The sequence below is a fragment of the Grampus griseus genome (genome assembly GCF_964374135.1).
Source record: "Grampus griseus genome assembly, chromosome: 20".
NCBI classification, from domain to species: Eukaryota; Metazoa; Chordata; class Mammalia; order Artiodactyla; family Delphinidae; genus Grampus; species Grampus griseus.
Genome location: NC_139014.1, coordinates 29071447 through 29096782, shown reverse-complemented (window position 1 = coordinate 29096782; position 25336 = coordinate 29071447). Strand labels below are relative to the sequence as shown.

The 25336-nt window shown below is 37.3% G+C and overlaps 1 protein-coding gene across 2 annotated transcripts in view; it reads left to right on the top strand.

Annotated features, from left to right (window-relative positions):
• The window catches only part of DHX40 (DEAH-box helicase 40), a 51874-nt gene that overhangs the window by 12253 nt on the left and 14285 nt on the right, over nucleotides 1–25336 (top strand). For both annotated transcript variants that reach the window (XM_082679525.1, XM_082679524.1), the window contains exons 8-12: nucleotides 2272–2371; nucleotides 4391–4477; nucleotides 4624–4806; nucleotides 9807–9887; nucleotides 11295–11452. In XM_082679525.1, the coding sequence (XP_082535651.1) occupies nucleotides 2272–2371; nucleotides 4391–4477; nucleotides 4624–4806; nucleotides 9807–9887; nucleotides 11295–11452 (609 nt within the window). The remainder of the gene's footprint in view (nucleotides 1–2271; nucleotides 2372–4390; nucleotides 4478–4623; nucleotides 4807–9806; nucleotides 9888–11294; nucleotides 11453–25336) is intronic.

Here is a 25336-nt window from a genome sequence, read left to right as displayed (position 1 = left end):
CCCACCACCGTTAATTTACACTCTAGTACCTTATTAGGTGCATGGAGGTAATCAGGAGAATTGCTACATCTTAATGAAAATATTCAGTTTCCCTTTTTCTTTGTGGAAAGTGAGAATGTGCTTTAGGATATATGTATTTAACTTTTTCCCAAACCTTTATAAACAAACATAAAATTGGCATGTGTTTATACTTGTGGAATATGGTGAAAGTATGTGGGTAAAATGTAAATGTGAAACAAACGTGAGTCTTGTCAAAACAGCAGTTTCAGGCCTTTTTTTTTTTTTTGCGGTACGCGGGCCTCTCACTGTTGTGGCCTCTCCCGTTGTGGAGCACAGCCTCCGGACGCGCAGGCTCAGCGGCCATGGCTCACGGGCTCAGCTGCTCCGCGGCATGTGGGATCTTCCCGGACCGGGGCATGAACCTGTGTCCCCTGCATCGGCAGGCGGACTCTCAACCACTGCGCCACCAGGGAAGCCCTCTAGCACTTTTTTACTTGTGAAATTAATTTTAGAATGATTTTTAGAAAAATAGCAGCAATACTTGACTTGGTTTTAAACTTGCCTGTCTATATGTAAATCCTGGGCAAGCTGCTTGACCTCTCTGGGCTTTAGTGTTCTCATCTGTAAAATGAGATAGTTGGCCTAGTAACATAATTTTAAAACTGTGATTGTCTGTGCCACTCCTTTTCCCCTTCATAATAGTTCAACTTTGGTCTGTTTTATATATTGCGGATACATGGATCTTTTTAAAATTTTCTTTGGAAACAGGTTTTGTACTTTATTTAAAAACAGGTTTGGTTAAGATTTTCTTGGCTGCTGAAAAGAAAACAACTTGAGGTTGTTCAGGTAGAAAGAGTGAATTTTCTGAACAAATTTCCAAATATCTCGTGGAAATTGCAGCCAGGCATTTAAAATTTTTCTCTTTTTAAAGGATATATATGTACTTACTGTTCTAATGTATAACATAAAATAGTAAACACATATAAAATAAAAAGTTTAAAAGGATGTTATGAGAAATATAAATAGACATGCTAATGATTTCTTTTCATACCCCAATCGATTGACTTGTATACTCCCTGGAATTATTACTCCTAATTTTTGGATGTCATTGAAATAGATGATCTACCCAAATCCCTTGCTTGACCTCTCTAGCTTAAGTGATCTTTTCCTTCATCCCACCATGGCCACCCCTTCAAAAATTTAACGTTGTAGACTTTGTCATTATCTTCATTTCTGATCTCAGTTTTAAACCTCTTTCTGATGATTACTTCCTGTCTCTGCCAGCTCACTCTTCTGTTCCTAATTCAACAATTTTCAGATTGCATTGAGATTTGTCTTATCACTTATCTCCTTTTGCCTATGCCGTAATCATTTCCTTGCAAACATTAACTCTCTTGTCCTGTTCTCTGCTTAACCTGTCAGGAGGGCAAGTCTGGTCAAATCCACCTTTCTGCTTATTTTACACTCAGGCCTGAGAATTGCCAGCAACCCAGAAATACTCTCTTGTGAACTCTCATGGATGATTCATTTTTTAATCTCTTTAGACTAGCTTTCCTGCATATATATTAGTCACTTCCCTATGGTTCACAAGTTAATTCTTTCTCTTTGCAAGAAACTGGCTTAATCAAATTGAGCATCTCTTGGACCTTATTCCAAATTCACAGGAGAATGAGACTGGCCCAGTTGAAGGGAGATGTTTATCTTTGGTGCCACAAACTATGGCCAGAGGAGCAAGGTATCATACTATAAGCATCGCTGCTGAGGCCCACCCTTCAGAATGTGTGGATAGTGGAAATAAGGGTGGTGTTACTTGTTTAGAGTTGGAGTGATGAATTGGGCAGACACCTGAAAAAGTAAAAACTGCCTTAGCTAATCAGTCTTTAAAGCATAGAGAGGTTCTTAATCTGTTGTCCATGGATAGACTTCAGAGTCGTAAACACCCTGTTATTTGAAAATTTTTTTGTGTATGTACATATGTGACTTTTAATGGAGACAAGGCCCACAGTTTTTAAATAGTCTCTAAGGGAGCTATGACCTGTATAAAGGACTCTGCTGTAGGGTTTATTTTAGCAATGATCATCTGTGATGCCATGGATCTAGAGATCTTAATAGTGAAAGATGAGGAAAAATAGTTTTTGCTATTATATTTTGAATTCAAGATAATTAAAGAGTGAAGAAAATAACTTTTAATGAAAAGAAGTGAGTTTTTCAAAACTTCAGTTTGACAAATGCATGTTGTAAATTAGTATTTTCTCTTTACATATATTTTAGATCAACAGAGAAGAATATTTTTGCCACCTCCACCTGGAATTAGAAAATGCGTCATATCCACCAATATTTCTGCAACATCTTTGACAATAGATGGAATCAGGTATAACTTTAAAATTCCTTTTAAAGCTGAGGAAGCCACTTAGCTAATCATAAAGCATTAAGTTTGTGTCTCTGTGCCCTCCACTAATTCCCTTCTCACTTTTTTAACCTGTAATCACCTATCATATTTTGTAATTATTGATTGCTCTGAATAGGAAATGGAGTAGGAGGTGCACATAGTATTTCTGTTCACACTTTTTTTTTTTTTTTTTTTTTGCGGTACGCGGGCCTCTCACCGTTGTGGCCTCTCCCGTTGCGGAGCACAGGCTCCGGACGCGCAGGCTCAGCGGCCATGGCTCACGGGCCCAGCCGCTCCGCGGCATGTGGGATCTTCCCAGACCAGGGCACGAACCCGTGTCCCCTGCATCAGCAGGCGGACTCTCAACTACTGCACCACCAGGGAAGCCTGTTCACACTTTTAAAATACTGGTACTTGGTAACATGTAGCTTTCTCTTCCCAAATTTAAGATTATGTGTGATGTTTCATGGGTTTCTTTAAATGGGAAGCCAAACTTGTTTTTTCTATATTACATTACCAGCAGGTACCTAAGATGATCTGATATTCCCTTCTTACCTGTCAGCTCCACTTCACATAGTAAGCTTTGCATATCCAAGTGTTTATCTGGAGGTAATGTTGCTTGCTTTTCACCCTTTTGTGAAATGGACTTTTATTTTTCAGTGTAATCAGTGATGCCATCAAATTTTGGAGTAAATTTTGTAGTGAAACACTTATCAGTCTAAGTCTAGACTGATAGCTAATGTGAAGTTCTTTCAGACTGTTGAACCACATTCCTTCTCAATATTTATCTTTTACCCAATATATTTTATGTCCTTAACTAAGTCTGCCTCTGCCACAGGAAGGCTGGACCTGACCCAGAGATCCTATATGTTTCTTTTGGGTAAAATGATCATCCAGATATAAGAGGAAGTTTAATTTCCTCTGCTTTTCTCTTTGCTTTAAAAATAATGGTTTCATTAAGGGCTTAGGTAAGCAGCTGTCTTGAGTAAATTAAGCTCTGCCATTTTCTGTTTCCAGCAAAGGCAAAAGTCATTAAATAGCATGTTTCAGAATGTTCCCTAAGTGAATGATAGACTTAATACTGTTCCTAACTTAGTTTTTTACCTGACTTATTCTCCGTTTAGTTGGCTTAAAGTGGCATAGTTAAAGGCTAACTGGAATTAGGTTCTGAACCTGTTAGAATGGTTTAGAGCTGATTTTCAAGTTTATTTTTTTAATGGGAGAACATAAAATTAACATTGAAAAGTGAATAATTAAGTAGTATTTATTACATACATAATGTTGTGCAACTACTACCTTTATCTAGTTCTAAAACATTTCATCACCCCCAAATAAACACCTGTACACTTTAAGGGGTTGCTCCCCATTTGCGCCTCCACCCCAGCCCCTGGCGACCACCCCTTTCTGTTTCTATGGATATCCTATTCTAGATATCTCATATAAATGGAATCATACAATATGTTACCTTTTGTGCCTGGTTTCTTCCACTCAGCATGTTTTTTGAGGTTCATCCATGTTGTAGCATGTATCAGTACTTCATTCCTTTCTGTGGCTGAATAATATTCTGTTATATTTGTATACCATAATTTGTTCATCCTTTCGTCCCTTAGTGGTTAATGGACATCTAGGCTGTTTCTACCTTTTGGCTCTTATAGTCCTCCTACAGTGCTACTATGAACATATGGCTACAAGTATTTGTTGAGTACTTGTTTTCAGTTCTTTTGAAAATTTCAGCCTAGGAATGGAACTTCTGGGTCATATGGTAATTCTATGTTTAATGTTTTGAGGACCCTCCAAACCATTTTCCACACTGCCTGAACCATTTTACGTTTCCAGTAGCAGTGTATGGGGTTTCCAATTTCTTGACTTTCAAGTTTTACACTTAACTTAAAAGTTGTTACGTAGTTGTTCGTTTGGTAGAAAAGGAGTACCCAAAGTGGTTAAAAATTAACAAGTCTTTCCTTATTTTATAGAAACTTACCTTTTTTTCATTGTACTTAGATATGTGGTAGACGGTGGCTTCGTGAAGCAGTTAAATCACAATCCCAGACTAGGATTGGACATCCTAGAGGTGGTTCCGATTTCAAAGTAAGTCTCTGTGTTAAGCCTTTTTGTTCAAAGAACAGTTGATTAGATAATTTCTGATTGGTTTGGGGAAGGAAGTGAATTACTTAGAAAAATCGCAGAACATTTTGGGGACTTTGTTTTTTGTTTGTTTGTTTTTTCTTCTAAAGGAGTGAGGCCTTACAGCGAAGTGGCCGAGCTGGCAGGACTTCCTCAGGAAAATGCTTTCGCATCTATAGTAAAGATTTTTGGAACCAGTGTATGCCTGACCATGTGATCCCTGAGATTAAGAGAACTAGTTTGACATCTGTAGTTCTGACCTTAAAGTGCCTTGCCATACACGACGTAATAAGGTATGTAGACAACTTGAAAAAAAGAAAAATTTGTTAGGGAGTAAGGTTATTCCTCAGAAATTTTTTTGAAGTATTTGACTCGTATGTCCCTACGTTTCAAGGTTCAGCTAAACCCAAATACAGGGCTTCTTTGCATTGCTTTACTGGGATTTGATCCCTTGCTCGTATTCTAACCTTGGCTTAATGGAGTTTTCATGCTGATGTTTATTTGGATAATTTAATGACCACTGTTTATCTGTAATGAAAGGTGTACAGTGACCCTAATGCCACTCAGAAAGTGTTGTTTTTTTTTTTTTTTTTTTGGTAGCATCTTTTGTATGGCCAGCATGGTACCAAGTACGATGAGAGACAGAATAATACTCTTTAGTAGGTTTTTGCTTTCACTAAGCTTAAATTATAATGGGGAAATGAGATTCGACACGAAGCAAAAAATAGAACAACTGTTAAATTAGTTAAATGTTGAAGAATATAATTAGTATAGGACAGAATATTGTAGGGGCTTGAAATTTCATATTATGAAATTTATGGTAGAAGAAATAATGAAAGCAAGTATTATCTTGGTTTTAATTTTGGTCTTAATTGGAAATGTTAAAGTGTGAGGAACGTTGAGAGAAGGTGACCATGCCTTCTTTAAATGCATAATAAGAAAGGAAGTAATTACTAGGTGCATCCAAATATGTATTGTATACTCTTAGAAAGCCATCTAAGATTTTTTTATAGTTATTATCATAAGACTAGAGGTTTTCTTCTTTTTTTAAAATTTATTTATTTTGGCTGCGCCGGGTCTTTGTTGCGGCATGTTTAGTTGCGGCACGTGGGATATTTTTTTAGTTGCAGCATGTGGGATTCTTAGTTGCAGCATGTGGACTCTTAGTTGCGGCATGCATGCAGGAACTAGTTCCCCAGCCAGGGATTGAACCCGGGCCCCCTGCATTGGGAGTGTGGCGTCTTACCTACTGGACCACCAGGGAAATCCCGAGACTAGAGATTTTCTAGATGAGAATATAAATCCTAGAAAGAGGAAAGCAAATATGTAAAATTCTAACTGATATCATAAATAATACTAATGAGAAAGAAAAGCCATTTAAAGAAATCTAAATGGCCAAACAGATGAACCCATATTTAAAAGTATTATTTATAAAGGCTAACAGCAGCATATAATCAAGAATAAATATATATTAGAAAAATAGGAACAATAATTACTCAATATCATCTGCACTGAGGTTTTTTTTTTTGCGGTACACGGGCCTCTCACCGTTGTGGCCTCTCCCGTTGCGGAGCACAGGCTCCGGACGCGCAGGCTTAGCGGCCATGGCTCACGGGCCTAGCCGCTCAGCAGCATGTGGGATCTTCCCGGACTGGGGCACGAACCCATGTCCCCTGCATCGGCAGGCGGATTCTCAACCACTGCGCCACCAGGGAAGCCCTGCATGAGTTATTTTTTCATCTTAAGTTTTAAGACTTAGAATGTAATGAAAGTTCTTAAAATGCTAGAGACCAGAAAAAAAAAAAAAAGACTTCTCTCCCCCACCCCCCCTTTTTTTCTCCCAGTTTTATTGAGATATAATTGATATACAGCACTGTATAAGTTTAAGGAGTACAGCATAATGACTTACATACATCATGAAATGATTACCACAATAAGTGTAATGAACATCATCTCATACAGATAAAATATTAAAGAAATAGGAAAAAATTTTTTACCTCATGATGAGAATTCTTAGGATTTACTCTCGTAACAGCTTTCGTATATAACATACAGCAGTGATAATTATATTTATCATGTTGTGTCTCCCTGCTCTTTTTAAGATGTGTGCAGAATATGGGCAGGTACAACCAGAATTTGGAATAGGTGGTATAGTATTCATAGGTGACAGAAAGAAAATGGAACTTTTCAGTTATTATTTTGCCTCCCCCTTTCTCCTCCGTTAGGAATGATTTTAAAACTGAAAAGATAAGAACAAGTCTAGATAAGAAGGAATTAATGACCAATATCGATTAGGAAATAATGAGAGAAAACCTAATGACCATAAATGAGTTTGTATTGTGGCTTTAGACATTATTTCCATGGTACCAGAAGAACTTGCAGATATAATGTCAGAGATATCGTGGGGCGTCTCTGAGAAATTATGCAGAACAGGTTACCAGAAAATTGTGAGAAACTCAAAAATCAATTTTCCATTTAAGAAGAGGGCAGGTTATAGAAACAACTGCCCAGTAAGCTTGACATGATTCTTAGCAGATTCTAGCATAGATTATTGGAAAATGGTTTAAGAGAATATAATATATTTTTTAAAATATTTATTTATTTATTTGTCTGTGTTGGGTCTTTGTTGCAGCAAGTGGGATCTTTCCTTGTAGTGTGTGGGCTTCTCTCTAGTCGTGGAGCGGGCTCTAGAGCGTGTGAGCCCTGTAGTTTGCAGCACGCGGGCTCTAGTTGAGGTGCGCGAGCTCAGTAGTTGTGGTGCACAGGCTTAGTTGCCCCGCGGCATGTGGGATCTTAGTTCCCCGAGCAGGGATCAAACCGTGTCCCTTGCATTGGAAGGCGGATTCTCTACCACTGGACCACCAGGGAAGTCCCTAAGAGAATACAATGTTGATTTGTAATCATCAATGTGAATCAAAATGGTTCACAAAGAATATGTTATCATAAACCATTTTCTTTTCAGTTTGAAGGCAGGACCATCCACTTAATGGATGCACCACAAGGATTTATTGATTGATAACCTAATGTCTCTTGTTTTCAACACAATATTTAACAAGATTACATTGACGTATTTGTGAATAAGATGTGACAGTACTGCTGAATTAGGGTATATTTGCCAAATAGCCGAATCCAGAAAGTACTGATTAATTGCTCACCAAGCCTTGATGAAGGTTTTACTGGTAGTATGCTGAATTTCACTCTTTCCTGATAAGCAGTTTTAATGAAAATATTAAATAAAGATATTGAAGTCATGATTACCAGATTTTTGGAAAATATCTTCATTTCTAATGGGTAGATGATTAAAACCAAGATTTAGAATGGTCTCAATAGGCCAGAACCTTGGGCAAAAATCAACAAGGTAAAAGTCTGAAGGGGTACACCTTAAATCTTACGTTTTGGTTGCACATTAAAGAAATTCAGTGCGGAAAAGATCTGAAATTATCAGATCACCACAAACATAATATGAGCTTGCAATTATTACTATGTTTAAAGAACAATTTTAAAAATTCCACTGGCATAAACTTTGGTTATATTAATAAACCACAGTGTCCAGGTGATTGGGAATTATAGCATTCCTGTTCTGTGTTGGTCACTGTACATTTGGAGTTCAATTTTGCATGTCATCGAGTTTTATCAGGAGTTTGACGAACTAGATTGTTTCTAAAAAATGCTAAATATGGTTGGTGGGTCTCTTAGAAACCAAGTAATACAAGGAGAGTTTGACAGAATTGGTAATTGGTATAATCAAGGGAGAGAAATAATTGTAGTTTTTACAAATCTAAAATGGCTCTTATCTAGAAGAGGAAGCTGACTAGTCTGGTATTGCTCTAGGATAGGAGTCGTAAAATATGGTCTAGGCTCACTGACTGTTTTTGTAAATAAAATTTTATTGGAACACAGCCACGCCCATTCATTATGTATGGCTGCTTTTGCTTCAGCAGCAGAGTTGAGTAATTGTGACAGCGACCATATGGCCTGTAAAACCTAAAATATTTACTATCTGGCCTTCTTTAGAAAGTGCTTGCCAACTCTTGCTCTAGCAGATACCAGGACTTGTTGGTACAAGTTGTAGGAAAGCTGACGGTAGAACAGTCTACCAGATTTTTGTTTATAAATAGAGTTGTCAATCCTCGAATGGACTTTTGTGTAAGGTATTAGACCTTTTGTCCTCTGTTGGACCTTTTTCAAGGTGGGAAATTGGAGTAGATGATTTAGTATCTCAAAACTAACGGTGGAAAAAAAAAATCCAGTGCAGAATAATATTAAGTGATTATTGTTCCTGGGGTGGGGGGATATATATTCACACTTGGTTATATGCCACTCTGCTGTCCTTTGTGAATATTATTTTTTTCCATATTTAAAGAAATATTTATTTTCAAGTGTGAAATAGATCCATGTTCTAGAGGCATCTGAATAGTCGTACTGTACTTTGTGAATATTGTTAATTGTCTTATGTTTATAAATGATATTATGGTATGTAAGAGAATGTCCTTATTTTCAGGGGATGTACTCTGAAATATTTTGGGGGTAAATTGGCATTACATTTGCAACCTGTTTGCAGGTAGTTCAGGAGAAAATAAGTACATACACATCCATACATACAATAAAGTAAATTGGTTAAATTAATTTAAGATATTTATCATTTCATTAAAAACCATTTTGAGGTACTATTAAATAATTTGTCATTTTTCGCCACTTTCAGTTAATTTTCCTTCACTGTTTTATAAAATTGTAATAAAAATTATAGATTACAGAACAGAGTAGACTTGATATTGGCTATGAAGAATGGGGAAGGGTTAAGATAAGTAGAGAGGAATGGTGAGAGTGTTCCAGCTAAGGGGGAATCAAAAAGAAGGGCTTTTTTTTTTTTTTTTTGCGGTACGCGGGCCTCCCACTGTTGTGGCCTCTCCCATTGTGGAGCACTGGCTTCGGACATGCAGGCTCAGTGGCCATGGCTCACGGGCCCAGCCGCTCTGCGGCATGTGGGATCTTCCCGGACCGGGGCACGAACCCACGTCCCCTGCATCAGCAGGCGGACTCTCAACCACTGAGCCACCAGGGAAGCCCAAGAAGGGCTTCTTGAATTAAATAGAAGAGTGTGATTCAGAAAAAAAATTTCCTCCTTTGCTGAATGCTGATCACAATCATAGAATGCTTTGAAAAAAAAAAAAAGACAGAAAAGAAAGACTTGAAAAACAGAAGTAAAACCTTTTAAAGGAATTTTCAAATCTGTATAAAATCTTGCCATGTTCAAGGAATGGAATCTCATTTTATGTCTCATTTAAACACACAGGTTTCCCTATTTGGATCCACCTAATGAGAGACTTATTTTGGAAGCTCTTAAACAACTCTACCAGTGTGATGCTATTGACAGGTAAAAAACAAACAAAAAACGAAAACAAAACCAACCACAGTAGATATTAATCTCTTTTTAAAATAGGGTTCTTTTTTTTTTTTTTTTTTTTTTTTTGTGGTACGCGGGCCTCTCACTGTTGTGGCCTCTCCCGTTGCGGAGCACAGGCTCTGACACGCAGGCTTAGTGGCCATGGCTCACGGGCCTAGCCGCTCCGCGGCATGTGGGATCTTCCTGGACTGGGACACAAACCTGTATCCCCTGCATTGGCAGGCGGACTCTCAACCGCTGCGCTACCAGGGAAGCCCTGGGTTCTTTTTTTTAAATTATTTATTTTTTATTTATTTATGTTTGGCTGCATTGGGTCTTTGTTGCTTCGCACAGGCTTTCTCTAGTTGTGGCGAGGTGGGGCTATTGTGGTGCATGGGCCCCTCATTGCGGTGGCTTCTCCTGTTGCAGAGCACGGGCTCTAGGCACGTGGGCTTCATTAGTTGTGGCACACGGGCTCAGTAGTTGTGGCTCGTGGGCTCTAGAGTGAAGGCTCAGTAGTTGTGGCACACAGGCTCAGCTGCTCCGTGGCACGTGGGATCCTCCCAGACCAGGGCTCGAACCTGTGTCCCCTGCACTGGCAGGCGGATTCCCAACCACTGTGCCACCAGGGAAGCCCTAAAATAGGGTTCTTAATACTTTCCTTTATCATTAGTAAGTGATTTGTTTGAATTGAATGGATTGCTTTCCCTGAAATTAAAAGTTGTCCTCAATCTTTCTTCACCACAGTTCTGAAATTGTACCATAAAACTGTTTTGTTTAGTATTGATATTATTTAACAAGTAATTTCTTTCTTTTTTTTTTTTTTTTTTTTTTTTTGTACTTTCTGACTGCTTTCATCCAATTCTCCCTCCCTTCTCACCCACTTCTGGTAACTACAAATCTGATCTCTTTTTCTATAAGTTTGTATGTTTGTTTGCTTTTGAAGTATAATTGACCTACAACACTATGTTTTTCCCTAACAAGTAATTTCTGAGTACCACTTCAGTGCCAGGCATTATGCTGGGTACATCAAAATGATGAGACCCAGAGTCCTTGTTCTCATGATTGTGTGATAGGAAAAGATGTGGTAATTATCACTGTCTCATTTCTTTAAGGACATTTTCCGTGCTTCTGTAGCATTGTGTGTCTTTTATTATACTACTTTATTCTGCCTCATTGTTTAGTTTTTTGGATATATAGGCCCTTGAGAGCAAGGAATTTATCATCTTTATATTTCTCTTATCAATGAACACAGTGTATCATATTTCTTATCTTGAATTGAATTTCTGGAGGTAATTTAAAGTAATCTAAATTATATCTGACTTATTCTGAATGATAAACATTTCCTTTGTACTCTCCCAAGGTAGAAAGACTTAAAAACTTTTTCTTTCCATTAAGGAGTGGCCATGTGACCAGATTGGGTTTGTCTATGGTAGAATTTCCTCTCCCTCCACATCTGACATGTGCAGTAATAAAGGCTGCTTCTCTGGACTGTGAAGACCTATTACTTCCAATAGCAGCAATGCTGTCTGTGGAAAATGTCTTCATTAGACCTGGTAAGAAGTTTATTGATGAGTTTTCTTTTCTAATTAATAGATTTTATTTTTTAGAGCAGTTTTAGCTTTCTAGAAAAAATGAGGGAAAGTACAAACACAGAGTTTTCCCTATTATTAACATCTTTCATTAGTGTGGTACCTTCATTACAATTAATGAGCCAATATTGATACATTATTATTAATTAAGGGATCACTGTTTGTATTGTGAATTCTGTGGGTTTTGACAAATCTGTAATGACACATACTCACCATCAGAATATTGTGCAGAATAGTTTCACTGCCCTAAACGTTTCCCATGTTCCACTTAGTCATTCCTACATCCCTTCCCCCAAACTCTTAGCAACCACTGATCTTTTTACTGTCTTCATAGTTGTGCCTTTTCCAGAATGCCATATAATTGGAATCATACAATATGTAGCCTTTTCAGATTGACTTCCTTAACTTAGCAATGTGCTTTTACGGTTCCTCTATGTCCTTTTTTTTTTTTTTTTTTTTTTTGGAGTATGGTTGCTTTACAATGTTGTGTTAGCATCCACTGCACAACAAAATGAATCAGCCATACACATACAGATATCCCCTCCATTTTGGACTTCCCTCCCGTTTAGGTTACCACAGTGCATTAGGTAGAGTTCCCTGTGCTATATAGTATGTTCCCATCAGTTGTCTATTTTATACATAGTATTGAAAATGTATATGTGTCAATCCCAGTCTCACAATTCCTCCCACCCCACCCCTTTCCCCTTTGGTATCCATACATTTGTTCTCTACGTCTGTCTCTATTTCTGCTTTGCAAATAAGATCATCTATACCATTTTTCTAGATTCCACATATATGTGTTATTATATGATATTTGCTTTTCTCTTTCTGACTTACTTCACTCTGTATGACACTCTCTAGGTCCATCCACATCTCTACAAATGACCCAGTTTCATTCCCTTTTATGGCTGAGTAATATTCCATTGTATATATGTACCATCCTCCATGTCTTTCTGTGGCATGATAGCTCATTTCTTTTTATTGCTGAATAAAATTCCATTGTGTGCAATTTGTTTATCCATTCAGATATTGAAGAACATCTTGGTTGCTTTCAAGTCTTGGCAGTTATGGATAAAGCTGCTCTAAACATTTGTGTACATGTTTTTGTGTGAACATCGATTGTCAACTCATTGCCAAACTGTATGATAAGAATATGTTTAGATTTGTGAGAAACTGCCCAACTATCTTCCGAAGTGTCTGCACCATTTTGCATTCCCACCAGCAATGAGCCTGAGATTCCTGTTTCTCCACATCCTCAACAGCTTTCAGTGTTGGCAGTGTTTTGGGTTTTGGCTATTCTCATAGGTGTGTAGTGGTATTTCATTGTTGTTTTAATTTGCAGATCCCTGATAACATATGATGTTAACTGTCTTTTCATATGCTCATTTGCCATTTGTGTATCTCCTTTGGTGAGGTGTCTGTTCCAGCCTTTTTTAATCAGGTTATTTGTTTTCTTATTGTTGAGTTTTAAGAGTTCATTGTATGTTTTGGATAACAGTTCTTTATCAGAAATGTCTTTTGCAAATATTTTTTCCCAGTCTGTGACTTGTTTTCTCATTCTCTTGACATTGTCTTTCACAGAACAAAAGTTTTTAATTTTAATGAAGTCCAGCTTATCAATTATTTCTTTGATGGGTCATGCCTTTGTGTTATATCTGAAAAGTCATCACCATACCCAAGTTCATCTAGATTTTCTCCTATGTCATCTTGTAGGAGTTGATGTCCTTTTGTTCCAGCCCCATTTATTCAAGACTCCTTTCTCCATTGTAATTCCTTTGCTCCTTTGTCAGAGTTAATTTGGTTGAATTTGTGTGGATCTATTTCTGGGCCTTGTATTCTGTTCCATTGATCTGTTTTCCTATTCTTCTGTCTGTACCACACTTTCTTGATTATTGAAGCTTTATAATAACTCTTGAACCTGGATAGAATCATTTATCCAGCTTTTCTCTTTCCCTTCAGTATTGTTTTGACTATTCTGGGTCTTTTCCCTTTCTATATAAACTTTAAACCCAGTTTGTTGATATCCACAAAATAACTTTCTGAGACTTTAATTGAGATTATATATTTTTTAATAAGATTTTTTAAATATTTATTTTATTTATTATTTATTTTTGGCTGCGTTGGGTCTTCGTTGCTATGCACGGGCTTTCTCTAGTTGTGGCGAGCAGGGGCTACTCCTTGTTGCGGTGCGTGGGCTTCTCATTGCGGTGGCTTCTCTTGTTGTGGAGCACGGGCTCTAGGCACGCGGGCTTCAGTAGTTTTGGCACGAGGGCTCAGTAGTTGTGGCTCACAGGCTCTAGAGCGCAGGCTCAGAGTTGTGGCACACAGGCTTAGTTGTTCTGCGGCATGTGGTGTCTTCCTGGACCAGGGCTCGAACCCGTGTCCCCTGCATTGGCAGGCAGATTCTTAACCACTGCACCACCAGGGAAGCCCCTAATTGAGATTATATTGACTCTATAGATCAAATGGGAAAGAAGTGACATCTTGACAGTATTGTCTTCCTATCCATGTACAAGGAATATCTGTTTATTTAGATCCCCAGTAATTCACTGAACATTTTTTTGATTACCATATAACTAGCCCTACGAAAGATGAAACTGAAGATAAACAATTTTTTTCATTTTGTTATTCTTTAACTTAGTTTTTTGAAATAGGGAGTATATAACGTTCCTGGCTGAAAGTTAATTTCCTTTCACTGGTAAAGGAAGATAGTATGGTGAACCTTTGCCCTGTTATAATACATTAGTAATATATTAACCTTTTTTTTTTTCTACAATCAAAAAAAAAAGGTAGGTCAGCCCTTGTACACTTAGAGAATTGTTTTGAAGTTTCCATGTCTTTAGCCTTCTGCTTCTTTCCTTTCTTAGTGTGTCAGTACAGGGTACAACTTGGTTCATCACACGTGAGCTTTGCTTTCTTCTAGTGCGTGGTGGGGAGGGTTGGGGGGGTGGTTCACAATTTTTTTTTTCCAAAGAGCTTCTGAGTAGATAGTATATCTTACCTGCAACCAATACTAACAATAGTGTGCTATCTCACTGGCCAAATCCCTTTATGATTGTGAGTGTTGGGTCCAGATTGGTTTATTATTGTGATGGTTATAATGGAGGATACGTTTCTCTATAAAAATACTCTGTAGTTTAATTAGTGTGCTACCTATCCCAAATAGATTGCAGTGTAGTTTTTAAGTGTCAGAATTTTGATTCTAGTAGTACCCTAATTGCAGGGTTTTTTTTTTTTCTAGTATAATACTATATGCAGTAAATAAGGTTGGCTGGCTTTCATTAGGTAGTATCAAAGCTAAAAATACTATTTAAAAAAACTATTACAGAGTATTGAAATGGGGGTCAAGAGCTCAGGATTCTAACCTGACTCACTGCTACCTAATTATCTGACTGTTGGCCTAGTTTTTCTGGACTTCATTTGTAAAACCAGGGAGCTGGATTAAGGTGATCCAACTCCAACAGTCTTGTAATGCCAGAAAAAAGGAAATGTTTTTCCTTGTTGGAATATTGAAATAGATGAAACTAGTCTGGTGTTACATTTTTTTGTGTGTGTGGAGGTGGGGTATAACATTTTATTGTAATACAATTTCAAACTTACAGAAATGTTGAAAGAGTAGTAAAAGAATTTTTTTTTAACTTTCATCTAGTTTCAGCAGTTTTTAACATTCTCCTGCATTTGCTTTATAATTCTCTCTGTGCATGTATACATATACGTATTTATTTATTATTTTTTATTTTTTGGCTGTGTTGCTGTGTGTGGGCTTTCTCTAGTTGTGGTGAGCGGGGGCTACTCTTTGTTGAGGTGCGTGGGCTTCTCATTGCTGTGGCTCCTCTTGTTGTGGAGCACGGGCTTTGGCGTGTGGGCTACAGTAGTTGCAGCATGCAGGCTCAGTAGTTGCGGCACATGCACCCTAGAGCACACGGGCTTCAGTAGTTGTGGCCTGTGGGCTCTAGAGTGCAGGCTCAGTAGTTGTGGCTCATGGGCCTAGCTGCTCCGAGGCATGTGGAATCTTCCTGGACCAGGGATTGAACCCACGTCCCCCTCACTGGCAGGCAGACTCTTAACCACTGCACCACCAGGGAAGTCCCTACATATATGTATTTATAAATATGCACTTTATTTCTTTTTCTGAATCATTTGAGAGTAAATTGGAAACATTGTGCTCCCTTACCACAAAACATTTACATGTACGTTTACCAAGAACATGGGCAATCTCTTACTTAACCATAGTACATTTATCAAAATTAGGAAAGTTAACTGATACAATGCTGTTATCTAGTCCAGAGTCCATATTCAAATTGTCCATTGTCCCTAGAGTATACAGAAGTAGTTTCAGAATTGCTAAGCTATACCACTGTGAAAGGCAGTCCTGTATAAGTAGAGTTCAATATTTGCTTATAGTTGTGTTTTGTTTTTTTTTTGAGGCAAAATCTACATGTAGTGAAGAGTATAAATCCTAAGTGTATAATTCAGTGAATTTTGTGAAATAAATTTACCAATGTACCCTACACGCCTGTCAAGATATAGAACAGTTTATCACTCCAGAAAATTCTCTCAGTGCCCGTTCTCAGATTCCATCCTACCTCCCCCCAGCAAGCCACTTTTCTGACTTTTTTCAGGTTAGTTTTGCCCCTTCTGAAACTTCACATAAATAGAATTATACAGTACGTGCTTTTTTGTGTTTGGCTTCTTTTGGTCAACATATTGTATGTGAGATTCATACATGTTCTTGTATGTATCAGTGCTTTGTTCTTTTTATTGTTGAGTAGTATCCTGTTGTATACTACAATTAGTTTATCCATTATCCTATTGATGGACATTTGAATTGTTTCTTGTTTGACGCCATTTATAAATACAGCTATTTTGAAAATTCTTGTGCAAGTCTTTTGTAGATATATATTTTTATTTTTCTGAGATAAATACCTAGGAGAAAAATAGCTGCATTACTGAGTTTAACTCTAAGAAATTGCCAAATCTTTTCCCACAGTGTCTCTACCATTTAAAAATCACATCAACAGTGTTTGAGAGTGCAACTTGCACTACATGTCCTCCTCAACATTTGGTGTTGCCAATCACTTTCATTTTATATATTCTGTTATATATTAGTGATACCTCTTTGTGGTTTTAATTTGCATTTTCCTGATGACGAATAATTTTGAGCACTTTTTTGTGTGATTATTGATCATTTATCTGTCTTTGTGAAGTATCTATTATAGTCCTTTGCCCATGTTTTAAATTAAAAAAATATATATATATTGAATCTGGTAGTTCTTTATTCTAGGTACAAGTTATTTGTTAGGTATGAGTTGTGCATATTTTCTTCCCAGCCTGTGGCTTTTCTGTTTGCTTTTTTCACAGTGTCTTTTGATGAGAGAGGTTTTGAATTTTGAAGAAGTCTTACGATATCAATTTTTGTGTGTGTGTGGTTATTGCTTTCTGCATGGTAAGAAATGTTTTCCTGCCCCAAGATAGTAAAAATATGCTTCTCTCTTGTATCTCTATTGATACTTCGATCTAGAAGCTTTACAGTTTCTAGCCATTAAGTTTAGGACAGTAATCCATCTGAAATTAAGCTTTGTATATGGTGTGAGGTAGGGGTCTAGATTACTTTTTTCCTGTGAATATCCACTTTTTCCAGGACATTTGTTGAAAAGATTTACTTTCCTGCATTGAGTTGCTTTGGCACCTTTGTTAAAAATCTGTGAAAAGTAGGGGGACTTCCCTGGTGGTCCAGTGGTTAAGACTCCATATTTCCACTGCAGGGGGCACGGGTTCTATCCCTGGCCAGGGAACTAAGATCCCACATGCTGCGCAGTGTGGCACGGCCAAAAAAAGAAGTTAAAAAAAAAAAACCTTATTAAAAAAAAGTCTGCAGAAAGTATATGTGTAATAGTCTATTTCTGGACTTTATTTTATTCCATAGATCTATTTGTCTATCCTTATGTCAGTGCCAACTTTGTATTGATTACATAGCTTATGATAAATTTTGAAATCAGCTAGAAAAAGCAGAATATTTATATTTTCAGTATTGTTTTGATTATTCTATATTCTTTATATTTCCATATAAATTTTAAAATCAGCATATTAGTTTCTTAAAAATAAGCCTGCTAAGAATTTAGATAGAGATTGTATTGAAAACTTTGCTGGCTTTTTGCCATTTCTTAACATATCCTTGTTCTATTGTTGTCATATATATTATATTTACATACATTATAAACCCCACAATACAGTATTGTAATTTTTCCCTTAAACCTTCATATGTCTTTGAAAGAAGTTAAGAGAAGAAGAGAAAAATTAAGTCTTTTCCATAGCTAGAAGTAAAAGTCCAGGTGTTAGTTTTTAAACTCTTATTTAGAACCCTCTATCTGTGGGTGGACTGCTGACTCAGTTTTTTAGCCTTTCAGGTTGTTCAGGTCTTAAGTTTTGATTATGTGGGTTTTTTTTTTTGTTTTTTTTTTATTAAGTCCTTGAGGTGGTTTTTGGTATCTTGAAGGCCTTTATTTGGGATCTACACTTTAGCAATTCCAGGAAAAGGGAGACTTTCCTTTGCTAGCCTAATACTTGGCCTTAGATATCTATGGACATAGGTCATTATAATTCTTTAGAATATTGAGATAATAGCCAATAGGAATACGTCTTGTATTCTGTGCTTTGATTTGATGGGAAATTTTTGAGTAAGTCTTGCCCTTTTGAAGCACGTGATATCAGTGATGTTAATGGATATGAAGCATGAATTACCCTGAAAGCCCTCAGGTAACACATAGATTTATCAGTGTTTCTAAATTCCATGCAATGAAAACATAACTGTAAAGCAATGGCCTTATCTATTGTCTTGTCAGATTTAAGATTAAGTTTATTTTCCTTAGATACTGACCTAGGCCCTCTTTTTAAAAAGTAGGTAATACATGTGTTGCTATTGTCAAATATATTACATTTCTATGTTATAGGCCCAACAATACAATTTTATAGATAATGTTTCATGCAATTTCTTTTAAATACATAAGGGAATAGAAGAAATAATCAATAATAATATAATCATACTCTTTTAAAAAATTTACCTACATTTTAACTTTTACCAGTGCTCTTTTTTAGTGTCATTCAGATTACCATCTTGTGTCACTTCCTTCAGCCTGAATAACTTCTTTTATTATTAATTGTAAGGCAGGTATGCTAGCAATGAATTCTTTCAGGTTTTGTTTTCCAGGAATGCCTTTATTTTGCCTTCATTTTGAAAGATAGTTTTGCTGGATATAGGATTCTTAGTTAATGGTGGTTTTCTTTCAGCATTATATTATCCCACAGTCCTTTGGCCTCCATCATTTCTATTGAAATTCGACTTTTAATTTTATTGAAGTTCTTTTGTTCACAACAAGTAAATTTTCTCTTGCTCCCTTCAGTATTTTGGCTGTTATATGTCTGTGGATCACTTTGCTTTTATCCTACTTGGAGTTCATTAAGCTTCTTGAATGTGTAGATAAATGTTTTCCATCAAATTTTGGAATTTCTCAGCCATTATTTTCTCAAAAAATTTTCTGCCCCTTTCTCTGTCCTCTTCTTCTGGCACTCCCATTATGCATATGTTGGTGTGCTTAATGATGTCCCGTATTTCTCTGAGACTCTTTGGATTGCCTGATCTCTCTTGATCTATATTTTGCTGATTCTTTCTCCTGTGAGTCCAAATCTACTGTCGAACTCCACTTAGTGAAGTTTTTGTTTTGTTTATTGTACATTTCCATTTCAGCAGTCAGCCACTGATTGGTTGGAGGTTGTTCCTAACCCCCTTAAGCCACTGGTGTTTGCACCCTTTACTGTTGGATTTATGTTGTGTGGCTTGAAGACTATTTTCACAGTTCAGGGAGTTTATGAGTTTGTCCTGTGTTCAGCCAAAGACAGAGGCTCAGATGTTCCCTCTCCTTTTGCTTCTTGGGCATCTGCACAGTCTTCCAGAGCATCAGGACAAACTATGATTTTTGCAGTTTTCTCTGATATTTCTGTTAAATGTTTGGCTGGTTTCATTTATTACAAACTCATAGGTAACATCATACTCAGTGGTGAAAAGCTAAAACCTTTTCTCTAAAGCAGGAACAAAACAAGGATGTGCACTCTAGCCACATCTGTTCAACATAGTATTGGAAGTCTGAGCCACAGCAGTCAGACAAGAAAAAGAAATAAAAGGCATCCAAATTGGAAGGGAAGAAGTAAAACTGTCACTGTTTGCAGATGACATGATACTGTACATAGAAAACTCTGAAGTCTGCATCAAAAAATTATTAGAATTAATAGATGAATTCAGTAAAGTTGCAGGATACAAAATTAGTATTCAGAAATCTGTTGATTTTCTGTACACTAATAGTGAACTATCAGAAATAGGAAGCAAGAAACTAATTTATTTTAAATTACATCAAAAAGAATAAAATACCTAGGAATAAACTTAACCAAAGAAGTGAAAGACCTATACTGTGAAGATTATAAATCATTGATGAAGGAAATTGAAGATGGTACAAAGAAATGGAATGGTATCTCATGTTCCTGGGTTGGAAGACTTAATATTGTTAAAATGTCCACACAACTCAAAGCAATCTGTGGATTTAATGCAATCCCTTTCAAAATACCCGTGACATTTTTCACAGAACTAGGACAAATAATCCTAAAATTCGTATGGAACCACAAAAGACCCTGAATTGCCAAAGCAATCTTGAGAAAAAAGAACAAAGCTGGAGGTGTCATACTCCTTGACTTCAGACTGTACTACAAAGCTACAGTAATCAAAGCAGCATGATACTGGCTCAGAAACAGACATATAGATCAACAGAACAGAATAGAGAGCCCAAAAATAAACCCATGCACTTATGGTCCATTACTCTATGACAAAGGAGTCAAGAATATATACAATGGAGAAAAGACAGTCTCTTCAATAAATGGTGTTGGGAAAACTAGACAGCTATATACATGTAGAATGTATGAAAAAGAATGTATAAAAGAATGAAATTAGAACGTTTTCTCACTCCATGTATAAAAATAAACCCCAAATGGATTAAAGACCTGAAGCCATAAAACTCATAGAATAGAACATAGGCAGAACATTCTTTGACATAAATCATAGCAATATTTTTTTGGATCTGTCTTCTAAGGCAAAAGAAACAAAAGCAAAAATAAACAAGTGGAACCTAATTCAACTTAAAAGCTTTTACGCAGCAAAGGAAATGATTGACAAAACAAAAAGACAACCTACTGAATGGGAGAAAATATTTGCAAGTGATATGACTGAGAAGGGGTTAATATCCAAAATATATAAATAGTGCTTGCAACTAAATATCAAAAAAACAAACAGCCTGATTGAAAAATGGGCGGGGAATTCCTTGATTGTCCAATGGTTAAGACTCCGTGCTTTTGCTGTCGAGGGCTTGGGTTCAGTCCCTGGTTGGGGAACTACAATATCCCACAAGCCCTGCAGCAAAAAAGGGGGTGCAGAAGACCTGAATAGACATTATTCCAAAGAAGATATACAGATGGCCCAACAGGTACATGAAAAAATGCTCAACATTGCTAATTATCAGAGAAATACAAATCAGAACCACAATGAGATATCACCTTGACACCTGTCAGAATGACTATCATCAAAAAGTCTACACATAATAAATGTGGTGAGGATGTGGAGGAAAGGGAACCCTAGTATACTGTTGGTGGGAATGTAAATTGGTGCATGCAGTGTGGAAAACAGAATGGAGTTTCCTCAAAAACACTAAAAATAGAACTACCTTATCATCCAGCAATTCCACTTCTGGGTATACATTTGAAGCAAATGAAAACACTAATTTGAAAAGGTAACATGTATCCCAGTTATAGCATTGTAGCAGCATTATTTACAATAGCCAAGATATGGAAGCAACCTAAGTGTTCATCAACAGATGAATGGTTAAAGAAGATATGGTGTATATATATATATACATATATATACACACACACACACACACACACACACACACACACACACACACACACACACACAATGGGATATATCTTAGCTGTAAAAAAGAATGAAATTCTGCCATTTGCAACAATGTGGATGAAATAAGTCAGACAGAGAAAGACAAATACTCTGTTATCACTTATATGTAGAACCTAAAAAATAAATGAATTTACATAACAAAACAGAAACAGACTCACAGATATAGAAAACAAACTAGTGGTTACCAGTGGGAAGAGAGAAGGGGGGATGGATAATATCGTGGTGTGGGATTAACAGATGCAAACTACTATGTATAAAATAAATGAGCAACAAGGATATATTTTTCAGCACAGGGAAATATAGCCATTATTTTGTAATAACTTATTTTTTTAAATAAATTTATTTATTTATTTTTGGCTGTGTTGGGTCTTCGCTGCCGCACGCAGGCCCTCCCCAGCTGCAGCAAGTGGGGGCTACTCTTCGTTCGGTGCACGGGCCTCTCACCGCAGCGGCCTCTCCTGTTGCAGAGCACGGCCTCCAGGCACACATGCTTCAGTAGTTGTGGCTTGCAGGCTCCAGAGCGCAGGCTCAGCAGCTGTGGCACACGGGCCCAGTTGCTCCGTGGCATGTGGGATCCTCCAGGACCAGGGCTTGAACCTGCGTCCCCTGCACTGTCAGGTGGATTCCCAACCACTGAGCCACCAGGGAAGTCCCTGTAATAACTTTAGATGGAGTATAATCTATAAAAATACTGAATCACTCTGTTGTACACCTGCAACTATTATAATATTATAAGTCAACCATGCTTCAATAAAAATAGTTTGGCTGCTCTACTTCAATTTTTGCTGGTCTGCCTCTATTGATATTACGCCAAGCTGTCATTCTCCATGGATTGGTAGCTGATTGATCTGTTTTTGACAGTGCCCTGGGGCATAAATTGCTCCGTAGTCTGATCCAAATAAAGTTAGGCACCTTGGCAAGAGCATTCCTTGGTATCATCCAGGTCTGATTCCTTGAGGCAACAATTGCTACCTGTTTCTTATTCATACTTAAAGAGACACTCTTGCTATATGTACATATATGACCTAGGCTTAATTTTTTTTTTTAATTTATTTTTGGCTGCTTTGGTTCTTTGTTCCTGTGCACAGCTTTCTTTAGTTGCGGCGAGTGGGGGCTACTCTTTGTTGCGGTGTGCAGGCTTCTCATTGCGGTGGCTTCTCTTGTTGCAGAGCACAGGCTCTAGGCGTGCGGACTTCAGTAGTTGTGGCACGCGGGCTCTAGAGCACAGGCTCAGTAGTTGTGGCACACGGGCTTAGTTGCTCCGCGGCATGTGGGATCTTCCCAGACCAGGGCTTGAACCCGTGTCCCCTGCATTGGCAGGCAGATTCTTAACCACTGCGCCACCAGGGAAGCCCCTAGGCTTAATTTTTAAACCTGGATTGATGAAGCAGGCTTCAGCTGTTACAAAATGCAGCTTCACTTTTTGAGCATGTGACTTGCTGAGATCTTGCTACACCCTAAAATATGTATTCATCGTCCAACTGCTTTTAAGTGCATTTATAGTCTTTATAGGTTAAGCATTTCTTTCTGGCTTGCGTCTTAGTCATTGTAGATCACCTAATTTAGTTTATTATATACTTATTGGTAAAACTGGCTAGTATTTTCAGATCTAACATTGAATAAAGATTTTAAACATCAAAATGATGATTTTGCTCTAGTAAACTGTGTACACAGCGTCTGCTAGTATAGATATTGCTTTAGAAGTCAGACAGTGGAGTGAGGGCTCTTAAATGTTTTTAAGGTGGTAAACAGCATCACCTTAAAATGGAACAAATTTAAAATAACATTGTGTTGGTTTTTAAGTTTTTAATTATTTTAACTGTGACATTTTTAGAAATAAATCATACTTTATGTGTATGTGTCACTTACAGCCTTACTCCCCTGCTTCAGCTCTGAGGATTGTTGTTATTAAAACCCTTTCTGTGTAATAGTTTTATTTTCTGATTGGTTGTTATATAGAAAAGTATTAACTTATCTTCCCAAAGAGAGAAGTTCAGCTGATAGAGCCTTGTGTTGCTGCTTCAGCTTCTTATTTAGTTTTTGCCTCAGTAGCATTATTTGCATGAGTTAAAACTGATAATAGAATTTCAATCTGGGGAAAGATAATAAACTAAAGAAAATGACAAGTCTGCTGGGAAAGTAATTAAAGATGGATAGTCAAACTACTGTTTAGTCAGAGTATAAACTTGCTGAGATTGTAGGAACTGTGTGTGATATGGTTTTTTACTTTCCTATAGAAATCCTGAATTTACTATGGGACTTCTGCCAGTTTTAATTTTAATTAATTAGGTTATTTTTAAGAGAAGAGATAGGGAAAAGGAACAAAAATATGTTCTGTATTTTCTCTTGACTTTGAGAGTAACAGGGGGAGAGAGAGAGACAGAGAGAAGGTAGTAGCAATGTGGGAAGGACAGCCAGAAAAGCAGTGTGCTCTCTACATTTTTTAAAGTGTGAGCAGGTAGCCACTCTTTAAACAACAGAGATCCAACACTAACCATGCAGTTAATCTTTACAAAATATAAACTGAGTTTAGAACTGTAATCCACTAAAATTTATTGTAGTTATTATGACATTTTATTAAGAGATGGTAAGCCATTTGTGTAAATTGTTGTAGTAGGTATTACAGCTAAATTGAACATTTCTAGGGTCAGCTGGAGGCAGAGAAGAGAAGAACTGAACCATAATAGGAAGCTTCTCTGAGGCTTCATAGCCCAGAGGTCGGAGGAGGCTGGGACTTTACATTTGTATGGCAGGGATACCACAGTTCAAGGATGCAGCAGCCCCTGGCTGATAGGTAGGCTTGTCTCTTAGTGTTGGAGCCAAGACAGAGTTGATGCTTGAGTCTAGTGCATAGTACCTTCTGGGCAGTGGTGTTTGGGTGCATGAAATTAGATGTTTTGGCTTAAAAATCAATATCCATGACTGGTTCAAGAGATAGTCATTATATCTTCACCTTGGCAGGGCCATTTGTATGGCCATATTTGCTCTCCTTTTGTCTCTAGCTGCTTCCTTCAGTTGTTACCCAGGTCACATAGGTGGAAGCCACTTAAAGCCTGGGATAGAAGACTTTATATCTTCATGAGTGTTTCATTTAATCAGATTGCTTTCTTCCTAATACCAGGAACTGATGCTTTGCACATTCACGTTGTAGTCTGTCTAAGTGCTGCTGCCTGGAATTGGGCAGCATGGTGCCTCTGCCAAATCTAGCTGCGATGGGCATACTGAACGAGTAGGGTGGGGGTTTGATGCCCTACAATGAGGGAAGAAGCCCTAGGACCTTTTGACAAAAAAGGGGGGGGTTAAGTTTAGAAACAGGCAAAACACTTCTTTGGGGTTAGAAGTCAGGATATGGGTTATCCTTGTGGACGGGAATGGGTAGTTATTGGAAGGAGAGCAAAAAAAGGGCTCTGGGATGCTGGTAATATGCTGCTTGTTGATCTGGGTGTTGGGTACATTGGTATGTTATATTTGTGACCACTCATTGACCTGTACACTTTTGACCTGTGTAGTTTTCTGTATGCATGATATACTTCAATATAAAGTTAAAAAAGAAAAGTTTGTCGTAGTTCATTTCTGCATATATGATGGTCCTAATTGTCCATAATTAGGAATTGGATAAATAGAGTCTGGTTAAATTGTGTTGTGTTCCTTATACCCCTGAGAAATACAATGTAGGTATGTTTGAGAATGAATAATTCTATATGTACTTACATTAAGCTGTTACTAATAAAGGAAATTTCAGAAGGTATATCCCACTTATGTAAAAATAAACGATTATACACAATGCTTGTATATATATAGAAAATATCTTGAAGGACACACACTAAATAATTAAC